The sequence below is a fragment of the Haemaphysalis longicornis genome, unplaced genomic scaffold (assembly GCF_048455015.1).
Source record: "Haemaphysalis longicornis isolate Haplotype H1 unplaced genomic scaffold, Haemaphysalis longicornis Haplotype H1 scaffold_4, whole genome shotgun sequence".
Taxonomy (NCBI): Eukaryota; Metazoa; Arthropoda; class Arachnida; order Ixodida; family Ixodidae; genus Haemaphysalis; species Haemaphysalis longicornis.
In genome coordinates this window covers 51,255,563-51,276,291 of record NW_027526361.1, presented here as the reverse complement: position 1 = coordinate 51,276,291, position 20,729 = coordinate 51,255,563, and the positions used below count along the sequence as shown (strand labels likewise).

Below are 20,729 nucleotides of genomic sequence, written 5' to 3'. Positions count from 1 at the left end.
AGACGATGTTCGCGCATTCCGCTGTCGTGTCGTCGTGTTGCCGTCGTGGTCCCGCTCCCGCCGTTGAGCGGCAGCAGTCAGTGAGTCACTCGCGTCAGTGGTAGATAGCTCGCTGCCATTTTGAGAACTTTTGGATCTCTTTGTTTTGTGCTTGGTGCCGCTTCGCCATGGGGAAGAACGACAGCTACGCTGCCGCTTTCAAATTGAAAGCGATAGAGTACGCGATCGAACACGGCAACCGTGCCGCAGGCAGGCACTTCGGCGTCACCGACTTCAACGTGCGTTACTGGAGTAGGGCACGCACATGACGACGAGATAGGGCGCGCGCCAGAAATCAAAGGTGGCAATTTCACGATCGCTGGTCGACGGGAGACTGTTTACTTTGTAAATAAAAAAATAAATAGAAATAGCTGCTGTTGGCAACACTGAGCTTACATATACAAAAAACGACCGCTACATTTAGCGGGATCGGCATAAGGCAAATTGGCAACCCTGTGCACGGGATTTTTTTTTTTTCCCCGCTTAATTCTCGCACCCCTAACTTTGCATTGACTTTTCCGAAAAAAAAGTGCGAGGATTATGCGAGTAAATACGGTATTCATTGACGCCAACAAAATGTCAAGCAATAAGATATTAAGTAAGAAACTTGCACCGGCATCAGTTGTAACTTCTCAGCTTGCAAGTACCATACCGTGATTGCTGTCAAAGGAAGACACTGGTGCTATCTCGAGCCCCTCTTGTCGAAGTGACAGGCCAAAGAAGATACTGGGACCAATCCTCCGAGCCCCCCACGCACCTCTTGAAGTGGGTGCGCAGCTTTGGCTCGGCCCGGGCGCAGCCGGTCGGGTTGATGGCCAGGGGAAGTTCCAGCAGCGGTGAACGCCCATACCGGAAGCTGTAGTCACTCAGCGTGTCCACCCCGGGAAGCTGGGCAAGCACCACACACACAGTCAGTCTCAGCCAGGTGGCACTGTTCAAGACAGTGCATTGCTGCTGCAGAAACACGCTCCGTATGGCAGGTTGCGGAGCGGCAAAACAGGGCTTTGTTGTCTTTGTGCTGTGTGGCACCCCGGGGCCTGCACGCACTTTCACCCCACAATATTCAAGGGAATACTTGCACAGCAATTGTTTTGAAAGAATTTCGCTATCCATATTGATGATGATGACTAATGTTTTATGGTGCAGGGCCAACTATCAGCAAAGAGTGCCAAAATAAGAACACATTTCATGAAAGTGGGGTGAAAGGGAAAAAAAAAAAAAAGAACCTTTCAGTAAAAATAAATGTGAAATGCTTATTAAAAATCAGTAAAGATGGCTGCTGCAAATAGCCAGGTTGTGATTACGTGTGGTATAAAATTAAGTGTGAAAATTGGATGTCTGTTACGCACTTGAAAACGCGTTTAATAGAAAACATGGTGGGTTTAGTGAAATGTGTTATCTGTAAAGTTCTGGAGTGTCTGCGTCTTGCTGTGTCAAGTGCTTCGAATGGAACAAGGATGTGGATCACGGATAGGCCCTCTCCACACCTGCTGCACAAGGGTCTTGGAGATCCAGTGAGCCGGTGGGAGTGTGTCACATGAGTGGCCTTTTGCTATCCGAATTATATTGAAGTGTTCCTTTATCTTAAAAGAGCCTACAGAGTAATAGCAACTGGGGTGCTCATGACCTGCAAGCGAGCTGCTGACTTTCATGCCCTGCCCACAAGAAAGGTGAGAAAAAGACAAGAAGCCAGCCTTTCCTGGCTTGAAATACCTCATCATCTTTTCTTTTTTCATTGATCATGAGCAATGCGCAAGCCAAGTATCTACTGCCACATCCCACACTACACTGTCTATAAATTGTTCTGTCTCAGTTTAGGAAGGCTCATACAAATGAACACATTTGTAAGGGACAGAACAGTCACACTACAAACTGTTACTATTACAAACTGAAGTTAATTTGCAAGATTTGGCTGCCATTACAATACGGCGACAGCCACTCCACCTTCATTTGTAATAAGTGCAAGTAGCTATAAGTGGGTTAGACCAAACTCTTAAGTTTGAAGTTTTTACCTGCTTTCTAGTCATACGTGATGCACGGCAAACACTTGTAGTATAGATTTCTTCCACTGTACGCACAAAAACAGACAGCGTAACATTCATATTCACATGCTAGCGTCACATTTGAAGTATCCTGCAATATGGTTCAAGTGAAGCACTGGCCGGTCCCCTCCCAGCTACGCTGCACTTATTTTGTCGTCCCCCTCCCATGCAACTCACCGACTCGGTGATCCTCACGATGGTGGGTTCTGTCAGCCCAAAGAGATCTTCTCCCGTGATGAAGTTAGAGAAGACCTTGATGGCCTGGGCTTCCCTGCGGAAGTTCTCGATAGGTTGGAGCACCTTCTGCCAGACACCTGGGACACAGAAACAGAGGCAAGGAGTGGGTTTGGGTTTCTCCACTCTCCATCTCCACTGACGCAGTGAAAAAAGTTTCATTCAAAGTGAAAGCTGTCGGAAGTGCAGAGCAGTGATTCGCCATAACGGGCTGTAGCACCGTTATCCGCTCACTGCTACCACCCAATGCATTTCAAATTTCCCGACGTGCTCGCGTGCCCCCTGCCTGAAACTGCGCCAGCGGGAGTTCTGTTCTCTTTGTGCTTGCTTTTCCTCCTGCACGTGCCAGTGTTGCACTGCCACTTTTTTTCGCTTACTATCGCAAAAAACCAACCCAATGAGCGTTTCTAACTAAATAAACGTGGGCGCTGCCGGTTAATTACGTATATTTTGTCTCAAATGTACCTGCAGTTTTCTTTGCGCTAAACAATGTGGAGATGTACGACAAATGCCAGCGATCCACGAGTTTCGAACACTTATGACTAGGGGTGTGCGAATATTCGAAACTTCGAATATTCGATTCGAATTTTTTGGTATTCGATTCGATTCGAATGACACTTTTATGGTTCGAAATATTCGAACCACCCAAAACTAAAAAAAAAAAAAAAAATAAATAAATTCAGAGCGTGTCTCAGCAGCAAAGTTGCGAAGCATATACAAGGCGAACGGTACGTGCTTTCGCAGACTGTATCGGTGTTGTTGTTTTCTGCTCGCGAAAACGCTCTGCGCACGCCCAACGCGCGCTGACACCGCCGGGAAACCACCCCCACGCTGCGCGCGGCGCGGCCGGCGGCGTCAACATGGCGTCGGCTCCAGCCGCGAAGTGGCGCGGAAGCTCGAGCGACCGTTTCTAACCGCTATTTAAAATGCGGCTCAAGGGAGACACGAAGTTGCTTGTGCGGTAAAGGAGCTGATAATGCATGCGAAAACGGTACTATAAAACATCATCTGCGCCGCTAGAAAGCCCCCGTAAAATATTTGCCGGGGTGCTAAGCCTAACAATCTCCGGCGGAGCCAAGCCGGCTGTCTCGATCTCATTGCAAGTAGTCTGAAGGCTCCTCCATTCTGCCGCGCGCGTCGTGCGTCATTTTCTGACCGAGGTAGGCGCTACCGCGGGCGCGAAATCGTCGATGCGGGCGTGAAAATACAGCGCTCGCAGAGCCGAGGCGAGCGAATCGCGTGCAAAAACGCACCATGCGGTTCACGCTTGACTGTTGCGGCGTGTAGTGAGCTTGGGCACAGCGAGTGAGGAGACGAGCGCGAAGCTTTACGTGCTCCAGAAAGGACTGCTTTGCGACATGGGGGTTAAAAAAAGCAGAAAAAATCACGAATTTCTTCACGCGAAAGTAAGAGAAGAAATAAACGAAAACTTTTTTCAGCGCTCAATTTTTTGGTCTGTGTTGGTTCATACGAATTTCGGATGATGCGAATATTTTTCGCGGTCCCGCAAGATTAGTATCATCGAGATTTTACTGTATCAGCGCGCGGCAATGTGCACGGGCGCGGGCATGCCAGCCACTAGTGTCTCAAGTGAGCGGCTACTTTCAGTATCTGGTGGAGTCGTGATGAGCAGGAGGTTGTCACTGCTCCCCGAACATGTCGAGCAGTTAACCTTTCTCCATGTTAACATTTAAGTGAGTGCAGACCTTAACCTGTTGAGTGCAATGGTATTGTGTAATTTCTAATTTTACTTTGTATGATTTGTTGTGCAATAAAGTTGCAGTTTTTGTGTCTCTAGATGGTGAAAACTTTAATTTTACAAAAAACAATAAGTATTCGTATTCGAAAAATATTCGAAAAATATTCGATTCGATTCGAACTTTGTTTTTATTATTCGAATTCGCTTCGAAATTAAAAAATTGATATTCGCACACCCCTACTTATGACTATATAAACCACTTGGCTTTCGAAGCCTCTGGGTTACACTGCGACGACTGCCGCTACGATGGAACGCCGTGTGTGGCTCTACTTGAGTCCAGCGAGTGAGCTACGACTAGTGCACTCAAAAGGGCCCCAGGTGATGTCGTACCCTTGGGCGTGTGGTGGACCAGCGTCTTCTCCTGGCCGTTGTACGAGACCTGCACCTGGAACTGGGGCTGGCCGTCCACGTCGTGGATGCTGCACGTGTAGCGGCTCCGCGCGCCCAGCTTGTGCATGCTCCAGTAGATGCGCACCACCTTGTAGCCCACCTGGGGATGGGGGAGAAGGGGCAGTGGATGGGGCGTTAGCATCAAACCACACGAATGATACCGCAACCTCGTACAAGTCGGGGGTGTGAGCCCCTGTCACACTGCCCACTCACCGGGTAGATGCAGTTCTGGGTGTGGAAGTTCTGCAGCTGGTGCGGCAGCAGCTGTCCCACACTGAGGAAGATGAGGCTGCCCACTCGCAGGAGATTCTGCTCCCCCTTGTGAATCATGCTGTGGAGCAGGGCAAGACGGGAGGAGCAATAAGCAAGCTTGCGGCCAACAACCTCGAGAGGCATTCATCTTTCCACGTGATGCCAAGTGTGCCCAGTATCAAAGCACGTAGTAAAATTCCAGCTCTCAAGTAAGGTGCGCACAGCAAGTGGCAAGCATGCAGGGGCAGTGGCTGGGACAATATAACATTGGGCTGAGAATGACATACCATATACCATATTTACTCGAACCTAGGCCGATGTTTTTTTTTCCAAAAAAAAAAAAAAAAAGAAAAACTGAGCTAAAGTAGGGGACGGCATAGATTCAAGTACCATGGTCTCACCGCTAAAGGCCCAGCTGCGCTAGTGGCATGACAGCTTGCCATGCGTGCCCAAGGCTCATTTTCCCACATTCTACGGTAGCTGCACAGTGACGTGGTCGCTCGGGCTCAACGGCAAGGGGTAGTCTCCACGGTTACACAGGCGAATTGCGTCGCCTGCTTCGTACTGTCCATTGTTCTGCAATCTTGCACTGAGGGTCATCGAGCAAGGGTGGATTGTGATGAGATTATGGCGCTGGCGATTGCCATGCACTTCAACGCCCCCTCCTCTCGCGTGGTACGGTGGTGTGGGTGCAGAGTTGGCAGTTTTTGGGAAGCGATCGTTTGGTGCAGTCGTATTGGTAGAGTTTTGGAAGCGTTGCGCCTTAAAGGCCAACTGCACTCAAATTTTTGACAACGTAAAAATAATGTCCCCTAATAGTACACATAAAAAGAGTGCGAAATGCAAAATACTACGTTTCAAACATGAACCTGAGCGACGCAAACGGCTTGCGACATTGGCGTTTTCGGAACCGAAACTGAATAGAAAAGGCGGCCATTACCGGTGGCCGGACGTGACGTACGTGACGGAACGGAAGCGGCCCTGCTAGAACCGGCGGCCGCTCGGATCCGCCTTCAAATGCGCGTGGTAGCGTCGCGTTTCGCGCTGTGATTTCCACAGAAGAACTACCACTAACGTTTGCCCAGGATAGAGTTAGGCGCGATTCCGACATAGCGTTGCTATCAATCGAAATGAAGTAGACCGTACAACAGTTATTTTTCCATCAGAATAATTGCCATTGTAGCAATCGTGGGAATTGTGAGTAAAAAAGCGGGCCCTGATTTACAAAGCCAGGTGCTCGTACGATATCGAAAAGCAGCTTTGGTTAGCCGGCGCCTCGGCTGTGACATTGCTTCTCTTTGAAGGGAACAAACCGCACGCGGGCGCAGATCAACCACTATTTTTCCTCTACATTACGCGCAAACAGCTTCGTGCATATATATATCAGCCTAGTATTTTTCGCCTTGCTGCACATCGAGAATCAAATTATAAAAGGGATCTAAAACTATAATCCAGCTTCCACAGCTATTGCGCTAAAACACGAAAAAATTACCTATCTTCCGCTGTCTTCTACTTGCACCAGAGACATATATGTGCTGTTGAAAACATTTGACTTTTAAGTAATTCTAGTGCTCTACAAAAGTAAATACTTCATTAGAGAATTAAAAAAAAAAAAAAAAAAAAAAAAAAAAACAAGTTTATTGTTTATGGGAAGAGCAGTTTCGTTAGCTTTCGCACTTCGCAAAGACGATGGCTGATATTTGTGCGGATATATTTGTTACCACGAGCAAGGTTCACTTAGAGAGTGAGGCAAAAGTCGCACAAATGTTTATACCCGCGTGTACAACAACCCTAGTTAGGTCGCAAAACTTTGGACAGGTCTAAGGGAAGGAGGTGACGTTGGCCCAGCCCAAATATTGCAAATATCGGACGCGGAAGGTCAAGTGGTCAAGACTTTATAAAAGATCCTTTTTTTCTGTGATAGATGCAAGAGGAATGCGAAATGTAAGGCAAATTTGCGTGTCGCGCTATTTCTTTTTTAGTAGAAATATTATTTCAAAGTATTATAAGAAGAGTTTTGCTAGCTCAAGAACGTTCGCAAGCGCGCGTATATTTTTTAGGCTTCTAACATATTTTATTGCACTGAAAAAAAAAGGCGGATATTGCTACCTATGCAGTTGGTTTGAAAGATGTGATGGCGACGGCTGTGCAGCGCGGTGGTGTAGCAGAGAAACCCCGGGCGAATGCATCCCTGCGCCCGGCGGAGTGCCGTGCAAGTCGCCGGAGAAGCGCGAGCTCCACGGGACAGGGTCCCCAACCTCCGTCACACGCCGCTCGGAACTTGTTTCGGCGACTCTCCGCCAGGTGCAAACATCGTCGGCACGGAGCTACTTTGAACGACGGTACCTAGTGTGCTGTGTGCTTACGAAGCTTAGGATTTCGCCAAGATGATTTTAACAGCTTATACTGCTTATTTGGATCAAATTTGGACAAAGAAAAATTTGAGTGCAGTTGGCCTTTAACCTTGTGCCCACGAAACACCTGCGCCACCAGTGCCACCTGTGTTTGAGAAGCGATGGCACCAATTGAGCGGTGCCACTACAGTGCGGCCTTTAAGCAAAAGGTCTTTTTGCAGCTGGTGAACTAGATAGCCCTGGCGTGGAACAATATTCTAGATGAAACATAAGAGCTTTTGAAAGGTTCTGTATTTCAAACGCTACGGACAGAAGCGAGGATGATGCCCTCTGGGGTGAACTCAGCAACAAAGAGGAGAGGACAGTGATGTTGCGAACGATGATGACGACGATGAAGAATAAACTTTATACATATGTGCCTACGGAATGTGTGCTTACACAATAAAAATGCTGCGTTTTCTGTCAATGAAATGGCATTTTTTTTCATTTAGCCTGCATTTGAGGTAAGTTTTTTTGTCGTTGTTGCTTTGGCCTTGCGAATCGCAGGGGTCGGCCTGCAATCAAGGGCGGCCTAGGTTCGAGTAAATACGGTATATGTGTGTAGTGTAATGACCCCAGGTATTTTACTAAGATACAAGGTGAAAATTGGGGATGGGGCCACAACAGGCCACCATGTGGGTAGTGCAATGCAGCTCCTACCAGCAGTTACAATAAAGAGCTGAGCCAAGACTCCATTAAATTGGACAGAACAGGCAAAGTGTACACGACGATGTCACAATGCAATGAAACTACCAACAATGAGCTTTTAATATTACCACATTACAACATATTCGTAAGAAATAAGGAAAGGACGTCAAATCGCTTCAAGCACCAATTCTAAGGCATAAGCCCTCCCAACACCTCAATTTTGAGGTTCCTTCAGACAGGTACTTAGGATGGCAATTTGTCCAGTAGATTTCCAGTACCACAGTGCCAACATACGCTTTTCTTGTAAGCTGACTTTCAAGAATCTTCAGCAATTATTAGGACGTCACTTTTAACCAGAAAGAAACTACTACACAAAGAAAGCTGCATATGTAGTTTAAAAAAAGGCTGCAAGTATTTCAGTACAACTTCTTTCCTCCCTTCCCACTTTTGCAATCATAGCTCTTTTGCCATTTTCAATTTGCCCTTGCCAAGTGCTTGCATGAGTCTAGGAAAGGCTTCCAACACGCCTAAATTTCCCCCATGGGCAGAGGACCAAACAAGCAGGGCAGCAGGCGTAGCAATCCATTTCTCACAAGACCACCGTGTGGCAGTGGTGGTCTTGCCCACACCGGCACACAGCAAGGTACTGGTGCTTCGACTTTTCTTCATTTTATTCAGTTCTGGGATGGTTTGCCATCAGTTTCAATGGTACTCTGTACCATTCCCGCCAGGCGTATGCAGAACACACCTCCTTTATAGCACAGAGTGAAACCGAGTCGGAGTCCAGTGGGAGGCCTTACCTAGCGACTTGTTTGTGCTCGTCCCGGTTTATGTACACCCTCCGGAAGACGGCCACGGACTCCAAGACGTTCTCAAGGTTCGGGACACGGGGCGTGTGCTGGGGACACAGGATGGTCTGCAATGCACATGGGTCGAGAAGGAAGGATTCGGGGATGAAGGCCAGATGGGCAACACGAATAAATCAACACCAAAGCAGACATCACCAATTGCTAACGCATCTTAACATGGTGCCGCCGGCCACTCTACTCTTAAGAATTTAAAGCAGGAACCAACGCAACTAAAATATTTCTGCCACTAAGTTGGCATAAGTACTTCTGTTACAAAACCAAATATGGCAAAGTTAGGAAGGATTATGAGCAGGTTATGTGGGAATTTTCCAGCATAGGTGGCAAGTGAGGTGGCCAGGGAACTCTTGACCAAGAGAATGTTGGCGGAGAGGTTGGATTGATACTTGTCCTCTCAAAAACAACCCCCCGTCACTTAAAGGGACATTGAGCACAACATACAGTGTGTTGCGACGATAACTGGAACACTTTAAAAATTTTTCCTGAGCGATCGGCCGCTCTGTTCGCGCTCAAACTTCACACAAAGGTCGCATTTTGTGGTCTATTTTGTTTGACACCGGAAACAACAACGGTAGTTACCTGTTTATTCTGAAAATAAATAAAAACTAGGGGTGTGCGAATATTCGAAACTTCGAATATTCGATTCGAATTTTTCGGTATTCGATTCGATTCGAACGACACTTTTATGGTTCGAAATATTCGAACCACCCAAAACTAAAAAAAAAAAAAAAATTCTGAGCGTGTCTCTGCAGCAAAGTCGCGAAGCATATACACGAGAACGGTACGTGCTTTCGCAGACTGTATTGGTGTTTATTCGTAGTTACAGTGGACTCTCGATGATATGATTCCGGGGGTGCGAATTTCGGGATGATACGAATTTCCGAAAAGTCCCGGCGAAATTGCATTGTTTGCAATGAGAAAATTTCGGCTGTTACGAACGGACCTGGGCGGCCCGGCGGAAGATACGAACGAACCGGCGGGCACCCGACTGCCGAACGAGCAAGCGACGGCTCTCGCTTCCCTGTTTGTCACTTTTTCTCCAGAAACGGCCAGGCTGTTGTTGTTTTCTGCTCGCGAAAACGCTCTGCGCACGCCCAACGCGCGCTGACACCGCCGGGAAACCACCCCCACGCTGCGCGCGGCGCGGCCGGCGGCGTCAACATGGCGTCGGCTCCAGCCGCGAAGTGGCGCGGGCGCTCGAGCGACCGTTTCTAACCACTCTTTAAAATGCGGCTCAAGGGAGGCACGAAGTTGTTTGTGCGGTAAAGGAGCTGATAATGCATGCGAAAACGGTACTATAAAACATCATCCGCGCCGCTAGCGCCCGTAAAATATTTGCCGAGGTGCTAAGCCTAACCATCTCCAGCGGACATAGAGTTTCATACTAATATATTAGTATGAAACTCTATGCCAGCGGAGGCAAGCCGGCTCTCTCGATCTCATCGCAAGTAGTCAGGCTCCTCCATTCTGCCGCACGCGTCGTGCGTCATTTTCTGACCGAGGTAGGCGCTACCGCGGGCGCGAAATCGTCGATGCGGGCGTAAAAATACAGCGCTCGCAGAGCCGAGGTGAGCGAATCGCGTGCAAAAACGCACCATGCGGTTCACGCTTGACTGTTGCGGCGTGTAGCGAGCTTGGGCACAGCGAGTGAGGAGACGAGCGCGAAGCTTTACGTGCTCCAGAAAGGACTGCTTTGCGACATGGGGGTTAAAAAAAGCAGAAAAAATCACGAATTTCTTCATGCGAAAGTAAGAGAAGAAATAAACGAAAACTTTTTTCAGCGCTCAATTTTTTGGTCTGTGTTAATTCATACGAATTTCGGATGATACGAATATTTTTCGCGGTCCCGCGAGATTAGTATCATCGAGATTTTACTGTATCAGCGCGCGGCAATGTGCACAGGCTCGGGCATGCCAGCCACTATAGCGTCTCAAGTGAGCGGCTGCTTTCGGTATCTGGTGGAGTCGTGACGAGCAGGAGGTTGTCACTGCTCCCCGAACATGTCGAGCAGTTAACCTTTCTCCATGTTAACATTTAAGTGAGTGCAGACCTTAACCTGCTGAGTGCCATGGTATTGTGTAATTTCTAATTTTACTTTGTATGATTTGTTGTGCAATAAAGTTGCAGTTTTTGTGTCTCTAGATGGTGAAAACTTTAATTTTACGAAAAACAATAGGTATTCGTATTCGAAAAATATTCGAAAAATATTCGATTCGATTCGAACTTTATTTTTATTATTCGAATTCGCTTCGAAATTAAAAAATTGATATTCGCACACCCCTAATAAAAACGATTTTCGCCTATGGGAAAATGGCGGCGATTTGGACGTGCGAGCCCGAAAACCGGGTTTTCTGATCGTCTGTTAGCTCATTTCTAGGTGCATTTTCTGATCGTCTGCTGCACCATTTGGCTCAGTACGTGAATCCCAAACATGCGTTTCACTCTGCAGGTGGTTCCGTCGTTCCAACATCAACTTGCGCTGGCTCGCACGTCCAAATCAGCGGCCATTTTCCCATAGGCGAAAATCGTTTTTATTTATTTTCAGAATAAACAGGTAAGTACCGTTGTTGTTCCCGGTGTCAAACAAAATAGATTACAAAATGCGACCTTTGTGTGAAGTTTGAGCGCGAACAGAGCGGCGGATCGCTCAGGAAAAATTTTTAAAGTGTTCCAGTTATCGTCGCAACACCCTGTATATCGTTGTTTTATTTGAAGGAACTAGCCTTTGAAAACTTTCTCAACCTCATTCCGGCATGAAAAGATGCTCTTTCCACCAAAGAAAGGAACACCAGTTATATAAGCAAACTGTGCAATTCCCCGCAGTAACATCATTGGGGAAATACTAAGAACCGAAATCAGTTTGTTAACTCCATGCTAGCACTAAAGCGGTGTGCTCAAACAGAGCCAGAGGCCTCGCTACAATCACACTATGTTCATTGGCTATTGGTCGGTGGCTGCCAATCACATGAACTAATGATTCATGGGGAAAATGTGAGAAGTTGCGCTCAAGTCTCCCGCCTTCTCATCCATTTTCCACAGGCTCAAAAGCGCAATGCCTTGGCACCTGAGTCGCTATGGTGGGTCGCCCAAGTGCGTCAGCTCGAATCCCAGTGAAGCCGCTGTCTCACAAAATCTCTCTTGCCTCTTCCTCAATCAAAAACACTTTGCCCCCGTGCGATCTTCCTTTTTTAAATGAAAAGCGTAGGGCACAGTGGGAGACCTTGTCCTTGAAGAAGGAGCACCCGTCGCGGCTGGCGCAGGGGAAGTGGTAGGCGGCGGTGCAGCGGAGGCGGAAGCAGCGCAGCGACGCGCCCGTCCGGTGGCAGCGGCAGCAGGTGAGCAGCAGCGCCCGGCGGCAGGCCGACGCCACGTTCATGAGGGCCCCGTTGACCGTCTCGTACACCTCCTGGGACCACAGGGCGCAGTTGAGGTGCACCCAGCGGTCCACGTCCAGGTTCAGCAGCCGCGCAGGCCCCTCCGTCTCCCCGTCCCCGTAGTCGTGGCACAGCAGGCACTGGCGCGTGTCTGCCACGGGACGCTCGGGCTTCACGCAGATCTCCTGGGCGTCCAGCAGCTGGGGAGCGATGACAGGAAAGAGGAAGGAGATGCAGCACAGGCCTCATCACGCAGAGGGAGAGAGCACTCACCCGAGCAACTTCGTCTTCCGAGGGAGGCTCGTACTTTGTGCAGCCAACAAAGTCCACAGTCCACAGCTTCCACCTCACATCTTTCCACTTCTTCACCATGGGCTCCTACACGAGATGGGGAGTAGTGGGAGAGAGGAATTTTGCACACTCCTGCAGAGGAATCTCACGAAGCCTTGATTCGAAAAGGAACAAGAAAAAAGAAAAACATCTACTATAATAGGCTACTTGTAAGGTACCCTCCAGAAACCAGTCGCAAAGGCCAACAAAATGAACGACTCATGATGTCACCTAAGAAGAATTCCAAAAGCAGGGGCACCCCACTGACACACTCAGTGGATGACACAAGCCAGAAAAGCTGGCTGGCCAAAAAAGTGCTACTGCATCTCACTCCACTGTATGTGCAGACCAGTTACAGTGCAATCAACCATGGTACAATGGCCATTTTATCGATATTTTTATTGATTACTATAAAGTCCCCAGGAAAATAACAAAAAAGTGCCTTTTTTTTATCCTCCACTCTTGAACAGTCCCAAATGGTGACCGCATCCACATTAATACCCCTGTCACACGGTTCAATCGCGATTGGGTCGATCCAAATCGATCCTGCTCGAACTCAATTCTGGTTCCCCAAGCGCGATTGAGGATTCCAAGTGCAATCGGACAGAAGTGGTGATACTCTTGTCCCTGCTGACTAATGGCACACAAGTTGACAACTTCAAAGAACACCACAAATTGTATCAAATAACTTGGCGCAGATAGGTGTGCGGTTAAAGGGACCCTGCAACACTTGCCATCGACTACTAGTAATGTATTTTGGGATAGAGTCTATTGTCCCAGAAATCTCCTCCTGCAAGAATTATGAAAATCCGTTCACAATTAACGAAACTACGCGCGCTGAAAAATCGCGCATAATCGTTCCCTCTCAACTCGACCGCGGCAACGCGACGAAAGCTGCGCGCTCGCGGGCGGCTCGCGGCGTTCTCTTCGGCGGCCTTCGATATATCACATGCCGGGGTAGTTTTCTCCTTTTCTCCGCAACACGGAGGGGCCTATTTCCGGTCTGGTGCCACAAAAAAGCAGACATGGGTGCCTGCTCGCAAGTGCGCGCTCGGGCTGGTAGGGCGTTTTTGAAGCAATAAACGTTTGTAGTCGAGTGGTCCCGTTGAAAGGGAAGTATTGAGCTCATCACTCAAGCTCTGCGCGCACTCAAAACACAAAAGAAACGGCAAAACTGTGCCTACAGGTTCAGGCATAAAAGAGGTTCGTACACAGCGATGACGACGACGGAAATGGGCGAATCTAGCCGCGAAGTTGACCAGTGACAGCCGATCGGGCAGCCATGGCCTATGTGATGTCCCTTAGGCCATGCCAGGGGTTGCATAATGAGGACAACTGAAGAGAGAGCGGTTGGTTTTTCCGTGTCTTTCACATCGATTTGCGCGCTCACCGCTTCACGTGCACGTGTAATATTTGGCTCAGGTATTCCTGGCAGTGTAATCTAAACGTCGCGCAGGTTTGCTTGCGCTGCTCAAAGAGTGTTGCAGGGTCCCTTTAACATTTATATAGTTACGTATACCTACAACTGCGCAAAGTTACCAGATGCCGGCCACGAAGTACATTTTTGGTGCCATCTGGAGTACGTGGGTGCAACCAGTGCAACTTCTCAATCGGGCATGAAACGTGCTGTGTAGCAGCCGCGGTGCGTCGAGCGCGCTCGAAAAGTCAATCACACTTCGTTTCAATCCCAATTGAAAGTGCCTGTGTGACAGGGGTATAAGTCGAAAGCAGGCTGCACACTCAGGCACAAGTTAAGAACAGCAATAGCTCACATAATGTATCAGTTCACTGAAGCAACAAACCCAGACTGAAATGAGACTGCACTTAATGTGTAATATCGTCTTCTTTATCACACTTAGTTTTTTTGGTACCTGCAGCGATTTATGAGCGGATTAAGTGTGAGCAATCACAGCAATGACCTGTGTCACGTTCAAAATACTTGCAGTAAGGCACTTTTTGCGCCACGCGGAGTAACAGCTGGCTGCGGTAATGAGGCGCACGGGAAACTTCCGTCGCCGTTTTGCAGTTGTCCGCGAGTATAGGGTGCTCTTCCGCCCACGCCCTCAGTGTTGCTTGTCACCTCTACCGAAGCCTTTAACTGATGTGGGCAGTTGTGCGGTGTGTCCTCCCAGAGAACCGCGGCCACCCCTAGAAGCCACCCACCTGGTCCCGGTGGAGCGAGTGCCGCGAGGCCCTCTTGCGGTGGGTGGAGTCTATGCTCGCCTGGCTGTCCTCCTCGTCGGCAAAGGAGCGGCCGTCGGCCGCATCGTCCAGGGGCGTGGTGGCCCGGGAGTCCCCTCCCCCGGCCGCCTCTGCCTTGATGCTGCTGCTGCTGCACAGCTCCTCCTCCTGGTCCACCGCCTTGCTGCTGGGACGCTCCCTGCAGCACTCGCCCCGGAACCCGCCGGCCGAGTGCTCCTCCTTGGCGGCGTGGCACACCACCGCGGCCTCCTGGCAGCCACAGAGAAAGAGCATTCACTCCCTCCTCCTTTTCAAGCCGTAGAGCGCAACGCATGCTTCAAGGAAACGTCTTCGTGGCAGTAGAGGTCATGGCATGCTACTGCCCATCATCACTCCTCACTTCATCATCTTTGCTTCACTTTGGTGTGATGAAGAGCAGACTGAGGACAAATGCGGGCTTGTGAATGCACTCATTACCTGCCATCTACTATTGAATTGCCAGTTCCTTCAATTTTTTTTCTCTTTTCTGCAGGGCACTGGCTATATCTGGCCAGGAAACAAATTTAGATATGCACAGCACACAGCCCCTCAAGAATCAATCAACCTCACTACGACAACTCCCCCTCAATCTCTCTCTCTCTCTCTTTTTTTTTTTCTTTGAGAAACGCTGAAGCTGCAGCAGGGCCCTCAAAAGTACACCCAAAGAAATGCACCATACCTTCCTTCCTTCTCTCTATCTCTCTCCTTTATTGTTTTTGCCTGCTGGTCACTCGCTCACATTACGCCGAGTGTTATCTTTGAATGTAGGAAATTATTTACATTTTGTCACTCTGCCTCATATTACACGGCCTTCATAAAATTCAATGCCTACTTTAATATCTTCATGAACATATTCAAACCTCAACAGCGAAATGAGCCCATACCTTCTAGTTCCACTAGCTTTCCTGGCATCCAAGGGAAACAGAATACCAATTTCACACACGTACTTGCCTGATTATTACAAGAGTGGCCCCTACAGCAAAGAAGGCCGTGACCCCTTCATGAGTTTAAAGTATACCTGAAACTTTGCTCTAAAAACAAAAAAGGATGGTCACAATGAGCACCCCCATTTCTTTACTCTAAAAAAAGACTTGTTGCTTTGATGGAGGAGGCAAACCCTTGCTCCTTGCCATTACCCCCCTGGGTTACTACAGTAGGCCGTGTGCTTTGACCACAAGTCAAAACAGCCCTCCAGGATGTTTTGCAGCAGGCCTGCACACATTGTATGCTCCTGTGTGCAGGTTTCGGTGCTTATAGGGAATTCTGGAGTTCAGCTAGTTCAGGTGGCACCAACAGAGGCGGCGCAGACAAGAGAGGGGCCAAGCAAGCACGAGGCAGGCCCCCACAGCGTGGTGCAGGCTGGGCAGAAGGGGCTGGGTTGAGCAGAGAACGCTGGTGCATGTGAGAGAGACGGGGGATGAAAAAAACTGGGGAAAGAAGCACTCAGTGGACTCTTACACTGTGAAGTCGTTGAAGGAACACAAGCAAGAGCCGAGTGCGTGAGTGGCAAGTGTGCGATATACTCTGCAAGTGACTGAAGTCGCGTTTCTCTCTCTACTAGCTACCGTAAAGTTCCGAGAGAATGCCCTAGCCCAAAATATTGCCCACCCCGCTTTAGGGGTGAAATATTCAATTTACTAAAAGACCCCCAAGTTTGCCCACCCCCTAAAATCGATGGCTTTACGGCCCTTGAGGGAACAAAATAAACGTGAATCCTCTATCCGTGTGTCGATGCGGTCACTTATTTGTCCTTTCCGCACTTGACCCAGAAGTTGGCCCATCTCATATTTTTTTTTTGATGTCACCACAGTTTTGGCTGGCGATGCAGCCACTTTATTGTAGTTTTTTCACACCTGACCTGAAAGTTCACACATCTCGTATTTTTCACTTGATATCACTGTACCTTGGGTGACTGTTCTTTCGGAACTTTATGCTATGAGCAAAAAGGTGAATAAAAACAAATACCATTTGCAATGGAAGCTACAATTTCTCGCTTATGCTTCAGTAACTATTACATAAAAAAAGGGCGGCGGTGGGGGCACTTAAAAGCGTTTGTACACTTTTGCAATGGCACAAAACAAACATAAAGAAGCTATTCTGCTCCTTTAAGCTTTACTGGTGATATGTTTTATGTGAAGGCAGCTTGAACCTCCTGACGACCTCAACAGCAAGTATTACAGTTGCTAGTGCCATCAAGATATATACTAACTATTGTGACAAACCACAATTACAACAACTCCCTAAAGAAAAATAATCTCACTGGCAATTCTATTACTGGTATCAAAACAGACAGCTGGCGAGTTAGCTTTAAGTTCATGTTTACAAGGCTATTACTAGTCACGTAAGTTCTAGGACACAAGCTCTGCACGTGAGAGAATGCAAGGCATAAAGAACTTGCAGATTTATAAAAACCTCTCAGCCATACTCTCATGGCATGGTGGCACCACTCCCACTTTGCAACCATATGCGTCATGAATATTTTTAACTGCCTGGCGAATGTCCGTACATGCCCCAAAATCTGAAATGTCACATCCCGATCAGGGCATTTCGAGACTAGTATATACAGTCAAACCTCGATGTAACAAACTTTAATGTAATGAAACCCCCCTGTAATAAACCATGTAATTTCTTTTAACTTCAAGTATATGCACACCATGTATTTTCACCCTCTGAGCAATGAAGTTCCGTTTGACAAAATTTCAGTGTAACAAAGTTTTATGGACAACTAGGCACGAAATTTTGGTTGTAGAAGTTGATTTTGGAAGACGCTTTGGAAGATGCAAGCGCCAAAACGGGGTCTCATTAACACGCGAATGACATGAACCACCCATGCCGTGGATGCAGCAAGCCACAGAGTACATGAGCGAGCTCTTGCCTACAAGTTCCTTGCCTACAAACTGCGTATATGACGCCACCGTTGCTTTGGCCTTTGTCCGAGTTCGCTTATGTTTGTTGGGTTCCATCATTCCAGCAAACATGCGGAAAAGCATTTATGGGTCTTTATTGGCCTTGTGTGCGTTTTTTTCACCATTGCGTCCGCGATTGCGCACAGGCGGTGGCTTCTGCCTTGGCCAGAAATTTGCGTGCGGCTGTGGGAGGAGCCTGACAATTGGCGCCAATGGGGATGCGCACACCCCTTCGGCGGGAGCTTTGAAGAGCTCGGGAATGCCGGCGATTAGGCGTACCACCATGGAGGATATTTGATGGGCGCTTTCCCAAGAGGCGCGGGGCCCGTTTTACAGTGCGAATTTCACCCAGATTATCAGCTTCTTCCCTGCATGAAAAACTTGGTTAGCCACTTGTGTAGCGTTTCAGCGAGCGGTTTGCAAGCGGTCGCTGGAGCTACCCGCATTGCGCGGGTGGTCTCCTCCGCAACTTTGTTGTGCACCTGTGGCTCGCGAGGCGCGTTTTTGCGTGCAGAAAAAACTTCATGTGGTTCATGCTTATGCACACGTAGACGATTAAGCTCTGAGAGAAACAGAAACAGTGCACCATCCATGTATACGCGCTGCGTTTTCGTTTGCAGGAACCGCTTCACGTCGTCATCACTAACCACGAATTACAATGTAGCGAAATTTCAATGTTAACGGAGTATATTGCGAATTTTACCAACTTCGTTGCATCGAGGTTTGACTGTATTTGTATAAAAAGCACAGAGGCCATAGCAGGTGCAGCACGCAATAATGAATGTGCTGGCTTCGAAGCCTTCAATTGTACAAAATGATCCACCGCTACATTGCAGTAAATACACAAGCACCCATTCAGAGCCTAAAACCGCACAAGGCGCAGCAAGGGTTCCATGCAGGCACGTACGCTTCCTGCCCTTGGCATGGTCCAAGCCTTTTGATTAGCAAACATCACTTGGTTCCTTCCTAGCCGAACAACTCCACGCACCCCAAACATCTTTTTTTTTTCTTTTTCTTTTTTCTTTTTGAGTAGTCTGTGTGGCATGCACTGGTGTACTCTTGGTGACTGCAAAGTCGCGCTTCTCCCCCCAGAGTTTCCCAGCACATTCTGGCATCACTGCAATGCAAGTGTGTAACGCTCAAATTTCTATTTGCATTATTCAGCAAGCCTGCCAATAAGAGCTACTTGGGAGCATTACTGTACCAAAAATTTGGCCTCGGGCAATGGTTAAAAATTATGACGACCTCGTGCACACACACGGAAGGGATTGCTCCTGCACATGCTGCCTGTGCTGGGTAGCATGTGCAGCAGCAGCCCTTGCTACCCCACACGGTGCTGGTAAAGACACTGCCAGCAATAGATGACGCAATGTCGAGAGGTCCTTTACAGAACTTGACTAGGCACTTATTAATCAAGCCGTCGTGTCCAACTATAAATTTCTTGCAGGCCAAACACGACTGTGCAGCGTGTGAAGTACTTCACACAAGCAAGGCACTCCTGCAAGTGGAGCATTTCACATTCAGAGCATGCTTTCGCCAACCTCTTCCAGCCACATGCGCAAACAAACACCTCCAATGCTGCAGACAGGCCACAATGCAGACATGATGAAAAAAACAAAGAATGCAAACCGCATACAAAAACTTTGCCAGAAAATGGGATGTGGGATGTAAAGAAAGTGAGAAAATGGGAAAGAAACAGAAGAAAGGGGAAAGCAAACAAAGCCCTCAGCTTCCCATTCCAGTAGCTGACGGCACGTCAGTGGCCAGTCCACAAACGCAAACCGAGATTAGACCCATCAATATAGAAACATAACATAAAAAAAAGAGAGAGAAATAAAGAGGGTAAAAGAACACTGGCGAAGTGTCGGCCAGTGAGGTAGAACAGAGAAGGAAGGACCAGGCGGTAGTGGTGAGAGACACCGCGGCAAGCAACAGTCGTGAGAAAGGAACGAGAGCAGACGAAGGCAAGAGAGAAGATGTTCTCATGGTCAATCCCGAGCTGTTTGCAGGCTTGTGGTGTCTAACCTTTCGCTGGGGGGTGGCAGCCGCCGAAGGGGTACGGTGCGCAAGGGCGAACTGCATGTAGCAATTGCTGGAGCAAAAATAAACTGCCTCTTCGTCCTTCGGGAAGAGCAGGGGGGAAGCAGCGGGACAGAGGAGGAGGAGGAGGGGGGAAAGAAACAGTGAGACCACAAGGGAAAGAAAAAAATAAAGAGCACGACATAGAACGGAAAGAAGTGTGGCAGACATGTGGCACACAAATATGACACGCAACAAGATGATGAGTGAACGCAACCATGAGAGAGATCAACAGAGGAAGAAAAAAAAAATGAAGATGAGAGCTAGAAGCATGACAACAATTCACATTGTGTGACGATGAGTGTAGCGAGCACGCAGCACTGGATTACAATGAAGCCTCGCTAAGCAGAGTCTGTTCTGCTTATCACTGCGAGTCACAGTCGACTGTTCATCGGAAGGCTAAAGCTGTGTGCCATTTAAAGGAAAACTAAAGACTGAATGAAATTTCGTTTTAACTGAAAGATCATGTTTCGTAGCAACGATGCGTTTTTTGCTGGGAAATTAGTAAATAAAGGTGGCATTCCCCCCGCATTTCTCTTTCATTTATTTGTGACGTATCCATCGCTTCACCAACCGGGAGCGAGGCACTGGTGCGGTAAATGGTTGGCGCTAGGCGCTCTCACGTTGGCGACGGTAGATTTTACGTCTCTAAGCCACGACCGACACCGAGAACGTTTCACTAGCCGAGAAGGCTGGCTTGGACTTTTATGATTTGTCAGCGTCAGAATAAGAATTTTGTTTACGTGACTAAGTGGCCACTGTGCCCGCCTACACCAGCCACCCAGACACCACCACAGAGCTGGCCACGAGAGAAGCTCCTCCTGAAGTGACAAGCGGCGTTTCGAATAGCGTGCCCACTCGGTAGCGCCATTCAGGCCGGTGCCGTTCCCCTCACCTCGCCTGGCAATCCTGGCTGTCTCACTTTCTCTTTTCTCACGCGAACCTAGCCTGAAATTAACATTCTCTTTCCGGCAACCGTGTCAAGCAGTCCCCTTGTGCGGGCGCCCCCTGACCCAAACATAATAAGGGAAAAGCTAAGCGACGCACACTTTACGGATCGTTGATAAACTATCCGTAACGTGTGCATCACTTTACGGATGTCGCTATCGGAAAAGCGTGCCCGCGTCCGATTCAAATCGGATGTGGGCACGCTTACCAATAGCAACATCCACGTGCAGAAAACGGAAGATTAGAAGC

General features: G+C 48.4%; 1 protein-coding gene across 9 annotated transcripts in view; it reads right to left on the bottom strand.

The window, feature by feature from the left end:
* LOC144178680 (uncharacterized) overlaps nt 1–20,729 on the bottom strand; it is a 135,583-nt gene that overhangs the window by 10,113 nt on the left and 104,741 nt on the right. For 8 of the 9 annotated variants that reach the window (XM_077706689.1, XM_077706696.1, XM_077706692.1 and 5 more), the window contains 9 exons: nt 19,479–19,574; nt 14,491–14,778; nt 12,271–12,375; nt 11,844–12,197; nt 8,558–8,673; nt 4,678–4,795; nt 4,405–4,564; nt 2,259–2,395; nt 797–927 (listed from right to left, as the gene is read on the bottom strand). In XM_077706689.1, the coding sequence (XP_077562815.1) occupies nt 797–927; nt 2,259–2,395; nt 4,405–4,564; nt 4,678–4,795; nt 8,558–8,673; nt 11,844–12,197; nt 12,271–12,375; nt 14,491–14,778; nt 19,479–19,574 (1,505 nt within the window). The remainder of the gene's footprint in view (nt 1–796; nt 928–2,258; nt 2,396–4,404; nt 4,565–4,677; nt 4,796–8,557; nt 8,674–11,843; nt 12,198–12,270; nt 12,376–14,490; nt 14,779–19,478; nt 19,575–20,729) is intronic. The other variant, XM_077706694.1, reaches the window with a different exon arrangement.